At 44.1% G+C, this 7,305-nt stretch overlaps 1 protein-coding gene across 1 annotated transcript; it reads right to left on the bottom strand.

Annotated features, from left to right (window-relative positions):
• Nucleotides 1–2,412: 2,412 nt before the first annotated feature.
• LOC123429397 (auxin response factor 4-like) lies at nucleotides 2,413–5,062 on the bottom strand. Its single transcript, XM_045113437.1, has 8 exons — nucleotides 5,020–5,062; nucleotides 4,816–4,922; nucleotides 4,588–4,683; nucleotides 4,357–4,459; nucleotides 3,737–3,819; nucleotides 3,234–3,315; nucleotides 2,870–2,957; nucleotides 2,413–2,569 (listed from the first exon to the last, which is right to left on the bottom strand). The coding sequence occupies exons 1-7, from the start codon at nucleotides 5,060–5,062 to the stop codon at nucleotides 2,914–2,916; spliced, it is 558 nt and encodes a 185-aa protein (XP_044969372.1). The 3' UTR covers nucleotides 2,413–2,569; nucleotides 2,870–2,913.
• Nucleotides 5,063–7,305: the final 2,243 nt, after the last annotated feature.

The following is a 7,305-nucleotide window of genomic DNA, read 5'->3' as shown; positions in this document are numbered from 1 at the left end:
TTCACTCTCTCCACTTGACCACTAGTCTGAGGATGGAACGCTGTGCTGAAGCGGATCTTCGTGCCCATAGCAAACTGAAAGGAGTCCCAGAACTTGGAAGTGAAGATACTTCCGCAATCCGAAGAGATCATCATAGGCACGCCGTGCAAAGAGACAATCCTGGAGGTGTACAACTCTGCCAGCTGAGCTGCTGAAATGGACTCCTTGACTGGAAGAAAATGAGCCACTTTACTCAACTTGTCGATGACAATGAAGATGGCATCATTACCCTTCTTGGACTCCGGAAACCCGGTGACGAAATCCATCTCAATGTGATTGAACTTCTAGGCATGCAATAGTTTAGTGAGTGTTCACAATCATAGATGGTGTCAGAGATGATATATTTATATGTGAATCTCTTCTTCTTTATCACTTCCTATTAATTGCAACCATGACCAAGGTCTACGTTTGCCTACCCTCAACAAGTTTCAATCCTCATTCTTTTTATATGTGAAGCCATCACTTCCCATAAGATCATTACATGATCTTTCATGCTTTTGTTCTGTTCTCACTCTTTTGATCATGGAAAGAGGCAAAGCCCTTCAACTAAGACACTCTTTATTATATGGCTCACGAGCAAGAATACATTGGGGGTGACACAAAGCTAAAATGAAGACTAAAACACTAAGACTTTTAAACTACTAGAGAAAAAGAAAACTGAAAAGGAACAAACTAAAACAAAGGTAAAGGCAAAAGATGTGATGGTGATACGATACCGGGGCAACTCCCCCAAGCTTGGCACAAGCCAAGGGGATTGCCCATACCAATGCTTAGTTGTCTTCCTTTGGTGGTGATGGTGGAGTTGTTGTTGCAACATGAGTTTGATCCTCCGTCTTCCAAGGCATAGGTGCTCCATCATGGAAAGATGAACAAGTCTCCAGAATCCTCAAATCTGCAGCCAACCTTATTGATTTAAATCTATACTCATACTCACAGTTTTGGTTTTGCAGGTCATAGATCTGGGCCTGGAGTTGATCAATCCTGCCATAGAGCCTGGAGAGATGCTTCCCAATGTCATTGGCTTCAATCCTGTGCTTGTTTGTGAACTCCGTGACCATCATGTGGTTGGTGTTGAGTCCACACTCCACCATCCCTTGGAACTTGAAGACTTGTTGCTCCATTGCTTCGAGCCTCGTCTCCACGCTTCCGGTCTTCTTAGGCCCCTCAACATCACGGATGTGCAACATCCCCTCACGTATCTCAATAGATTGAGGGTGTTGCAGCACTTCCGTGAGGTAGGGATTGATGACCTTCTCGAAGATCTTGTCCTTCAGAGCTTTTGGAGAAGTCATAGCGATCAAGATCTGCAACAGAAAGAGGTTCGAAACGAAAAACACAGGAAATCTGTGTGATGCAGGGGTCAGACCAAACGGAAGTATATATAATGATTTTTTCCAGACCAGAAGGAGTAGCCCGCACGAAAACGGAGTCCGGGAGGCGCACGAGGTGGCCACAAGCCCTCACGGCGCGGCCAGGGGGTGGGCCTGCGCCGTGCAGGCTTGTCGCCTCCTTGCGCGCTTTCCGGACTACTTCCAATTTTTGTATTTTTTCAAATATTCCAAAACGGAGAAAATTTCCGACTCGAAAAGCTTTGGACTCTGTTTTCTTACCGAATCACATACCTCTTCATTTTCGGAGTCTGAAACAGGCTGATAAATGTCCCTTTGGTATCTTCCGGAGTTATGGTATTAATGATATCACTACTAGGAAAAGGCTTGCTAATGGCGCACCTATTTTCGCTACTAATGGCACACTATATGTGCGCCACTAGCATCACGCCATTAGATTTTTTTACTAATGGCGCACCTGTGATTTTTTTACTAATGGCGCACCACAGGTGCGCCATTAGTATCTGGTATACTATTGGCGCACCAGGCAGTGCGCCATTAGTATAGCTCATGGTGCGCCATTAGTATGCCTCTCAGGTGCGCCATTAGTATGCCTCCCAGGTGCGCCATTAGTATGCCTCCCAGGTGCGCCATTAGTATGCCTCCCAGGTGCGCCATTAGTATGCCTCCCAGGTGTGCCATTAGTGTAGCCCATGGTGCTCCATTAGTATCTGGTATTCTAGCATATATATGTTTTGTTTCAAAACCACAAATTCAACAACACATAACATATATATCAAATATATAATACATAATATGTGCCCAATAGTTTTACTGATCCACAACACATAACATATATGCAAAGTTGCATAACAAATTTCATGATCCATATATCAAAACTCCATAGCATCCATACATCCAAAATTCCATAGCATCCATATATACATATAGTTCCATAGCATCCATACATACATAGCTCCATAACAAATATAGTTCCATAGCATCCATCCATTATTCACATACAATTTTTTGAGCTAGAATATTATTTTGTTTGTATTAATATGTTACCATTATTATTTTAGATGACAAAAAAGACAACTATGGCTCCAAAGGTTTGCTTTATGTCTTCACGCCACATAAGTAAACGAAGTAGAAGGGGCGCACGTTTAGGAGCTCCAGCGCGCGGTCCTTTTGAACTTCCCCTGGCAAAAGAAGCATGAATCAAAAGCGTTAGGGAAACAAAACAGATGATTCAGAATTACAAATTTTGATACATATTGGCTTCTAACAAAACAACACCAGCAATGTTTGTTACAAAATTTACGAGGTATCAAGATAAGGACTTCGCTCTGAACACCAAACAATGATTATAAAACACGCATGCGAGCAAGGAGATCGACATACCCAGGGTAGTATGGTGACGGAACAAGAAATGCATTTCCTAGATCAGCAATACAAAAGCTCAGTATTTCCATTGCACGCGTCGCACCAGATGTTATCACCATTTGAGATGGATCAAAGGATATTGACCCTTGCATGATTTGCCTCAAGACTTGAAGATTTCTTTGTACCAACTTAATGACGATCTAGCTAATACAGGACAAGCAACAACATATTAATGCGGAAAACAGGGTGGCATCTCAGCATAATTTCTGCATGCCTTGTGCCCAAAGGGGCTCATCATTAAATTTATTTTCTGATATATCAGCATGACAACACATCTTAAAGTACGCTATATTTATCATATGATTGAAGCCTAGTGAAAGTGTGAAACAACAAAACAAAGTGCAGACAACTGGTCTCTATCTAGCCTAGGAACAAATTCTAGAGCCAAACCAACAAACAGATTACCAAGTCCTTACTCACCACAAAGGTCATTGATCCTCTTTGCCAACTCCTTGATTTCCTTCTCGGCCGTCTTGATGCTCGTGGAGCATGGCCCAAGCCCCTGTCAAGTGTCAACGGCAGCCAGAATCAGCAAACTTGAGCAGAAACCCTAGAAAGAGCACTCCACATCTCGCCTAAGCACGCCGATTTCCACCACAGAAAAGAGGCAAGCAGCACAAAATAAACAGCACCCCGTCGCCCGCATCAAAGCCCTAGAAGAATCACCAGCCCTCCCAGATAGAAGCTCCTGTAGTTGGAACCAGGGATATCAATGGGAAACGGGTGACAACAAGTGGAAATACTTTTCAACTAGTACTAATATTAGTCACTGACACGAAACCAGATTCAGTTTTGCCATTTGACTAAGAAAGAAGTACTGAGTATCTCAGATCTAAATGCCTTCAATATTCAAATCTTATCATTTCGAAAACAATTGGGATATGTAAATCAACACAAGGGGTTCATACTGGGGTAAAACTTACCTCAAAACCTGTAACGTCACAGTATCTCTTTGGTGGATAAATGGATGGGGGCGACTGAATATTTAAATCTGCATAAAAACATTCTGTGAACATTATATACGCCACAACAACTTGCTCTAAATACTACAGGTGTAGACTACCTGAACAACACAAATAACTTGTTTCGCTAATGTCAAGTTTTTATTTCTATTATCCAGCTTTATACTCTAACTGAGAAACACAAGTTCATATAAGAGCTATCTAATCGCCTTAGCAGTGGAAGCTACTGATTCAGAAGCTATGAATATTAGACATAAAGCCAAGAACCTATTGATTGATTCTATTAGCATGGGATTCTGGGAAGCACGAGCTCGGAACCAACTTCCCGAAAATTACTCATTGTAAATTGAAGGAAAAAAACAATGAACTGAAAGTTTGTATTTTGTAACGTAAGAAGAAGCAATTCGCAATTCAAATGCTGCTACTGTTAGCACACACCAGAAACAGAAAAAATAGTATAATACAGTCCCAATTAGAATGAATTTCTGGCCACCACATGTTTCTAGGCCTAGATCGAGCGGATAATCAATTTGGTCCTGATGAAACACATCAATGAACTACAATCGCAGGAGTCCACCAACCGAGAAACACATCAATGAACCCGGTGAAATTCACGCTAGAGCTTAACTCCAGCTCCAGCATGAGTATGACCTGCGCGTATACCTTGTCGATGTCCGCCTCCGCCTGCCAAAATCCCCCCATAAAAAATTAGCTGACCGACTTGAATTTGGGAGCACACAAAAGGCCGAGTTAATTGTACGAAGGCGGGAGGGAAATTGAGCAAGGGGAGTGGGTGGGGGGTAAGCGGGCACCTTGAGCTCGATGTTGATGACCCGGCAGAGCAGCTTGGGCGGCAGATCATAGAGCCGCATCTGGTTGCCGGCGACCTGGTTCATGGAGGCCTCCACCTAGAAAACCAGAGAAACAGCGCGAGAGCAAGGAAATTCAGCGCGTGAACCGAAGCAGAAGGACCTCCCCGCGCCAAATCGCGAGGCGGGGGTGGAATTAAGCGAGGAGGAAGGGAGGCGGGCTTGACCGACCTGCTCGATGTGCCCCTGCGGGAAGTAGAAGAGGAGGTCCCCGACGCGCGGGGCGGTGACGAGCGGGCCGGCGCAGGCGTGCCAGAGCTCGTCGTAGAGCGGATCCCCTGCTCGGAAAACCAGCACCGCTAAGCGTCAGGAACCAACGAGGAGGAGTGGGAGGAGGATTACGGGCGCGCTGGCCAGATCCGGAAGCTCGCGTACCTACGGAGGGTGCCTGCGGCATCGCCATGGCGGGCGGCGACATCTCCTGCTTCCGCTGGCCGGCGGCGCGGCGCGAGGAACCCTAGTTGCGGCTGCGCGAGGAGGTTGCGGGGAGGGAGCGAGGGGTGGGAGATGGAGGAAAGGGGAAGCGAGAGGAGGGACAGAGAGATTTTTTTTTTGCCAAACTACTAATGGCGCACCACCTACATATGCGCCATTAGTAACCCTGGTTACTAATGGCGCACCTCCTCTGGTGCACCATTAGTAGTTCCGCAAAAAAATAGTAGTGGCGCACCACCAACAGATGCGCCATTAGTAACACTGGTTACTAATGGCGCACTAGCTGTGGTGCGCCATTAGTAGTTTGCAAAAAAAAAACCAAAAAAAAAATTATAGTAGTGGCGCACTACTAACAGATGCGCCATTAGTAACCAAAGTTACTAATGGCGCACCAGCTGGTGGTGCGCCATTGGTAGTTTTGCAAAAAAATAAAAATAAAAAAAATATAGTAGTGGCGCACCGAGTGTGTGGTGCGCCATTAGTCTCCATCACACTAATGGCACACCTCACATGGTGCGCCACTACTATATAGCAGTGGCGCACTGCTTGTGTGGTGCGCCATTAGTATCTATATGATCTATAGCCCTTTTCCTAGTAGTGTATTGCTTTCAACATTTATGGGAGTACCTCAGATATAATGCTTGATTCTCTGCCCATTTACCACTCTCGGATAATTACCTTCCGTGTTGTTGATCTTGATAGCACCGGAATGATATACTTCCTCAACAACATAGGGACCTTCCCATTTAGAGAGAAGCGTGTGTGCAAAGAATCTTAAACGACAGTTATATAGCAATACATAATCACCTACATTGAATTCACGGTTTTGTATCCTCTTATCATGCCACCTCTTAACCTTCTCTTTGAACAGCTTGGCATTCTCATATGCCTGAGTTCTCCATTCATCAAGCGAGCTAATATCAAACAACCTCTTCTCACCGGCAAGTTTGAAATCAAAGTTGAGCTCTTTGATTTCCCAATAAGCTTTATGCTCTAGATCAAGAGGTAAGTGACATGCTTTACCGTACACCATTTTGTACGGAGACATGCCCATGGGATTCTTATAGGCAGTTCTATAAGCCCACAGTGCATCATCGAGCTTCTTAGACCAATTCTTTCTAAAGCTCTTGACAGTCTTTTGCAGAATTAGTTTAATCTCTCTATTACTTAGCTCTACTTGACCACTGGACTGAGGGTGATAGGGAGATGCAATTCTATGGTTGACATCGTACTTAGCAAGCGTTTTACGGAAAGCACCATGAATGAAGTGTGAACCACCGTCGGTCATTAGATATCTAGGGAGTCGAAATCTAGGGAAGATAACTTCTTTCAGCATCTTGATAGAGGTGTTGTGATTAGCACTACTAGTGGGGATAGCTTCTACCCACTTAGTGACGTAATCAATAGCAACTAAGATGTGAGTATACCCATTGGATTTTGGAAAAGGTCCCATATAATCAAAGCCCCAAACATCAAATGGTTCAATGACAAGTGAATAGTTCATAGGCATTTCCTGACGTTTGCTAATATTACCTATTCTTTGACATTCGTCACAAGACAAGACAAACTTACGAGCATCCTTGAAGAGAGTGGGCCAATAGAAACCTGATTGCAATACCTTGTGTGCAGTTCTATCTCCCGCATGGTGTCCTCCGTAGGCCTCAGAGTGACACTTCTGTAGGATCTGTCCCTGTTCATGTTCAGGTACACAATGTCTAATAACACCATATACCCCTTCCTTATAAAGGTGAGGATGATCCCAAAAGTAATGTCTCAAGTCAAAGAAGAATTTCTTCTTTTGCTGGTACGTGAAACTAGGTGGTATATATTTGGCAACGATATAGTTTGCATAATCAGCATACCACGGCGCAGTACGTGAAGTATTGATGACAATCAGTTGCTCATCGGGAAAGCTATCATCAATAGGTTGTGGGTCATCAAGAACGTTCTCCAACCTAGACAAGTTATCTGCTACTGGGTTATCAGCACCCTTTCTATCGACAACGTGCAAATCAAATTCTTGTAGCAAGAGAAACCATCTGATAAGTCTAGGTTTAGCGTCGTTCTTCTCCATGAGGTACTTAATAGTAGCGTGATCACTGTGAATAGTGACTTTGGAATCAACTATGTAAGACCTGAACTTTTCACATACAAACACGACTGCTAAAAATTCCTTCTCCGTAGTGGCATAGTTTCTGTGGGCACTGTCTAGAGTTTTACTAGCGT

The sequence above is a fragment of the Hordeum vulgare genome, chromosome 2H, assembly GCF_904849725.1.
Source record: "Hordeum vulgare subsp. vulgare chromosome 2H, MorexV3_pseudomolecules_assembly, whole genome shotgun sequence".
NCBI classification, from domain to species: domain Eukaryota; kingdom Viridiplantae; phylum Streptophyta; class Magnoliopsida; order Poales; family Poaceae; genus Hordeum; species Hordeum vulgare.
Note: the sequence above shows the minus strand (reverse complement) of the source record. Positions and strands in the feature narration are given on the sequence as shown.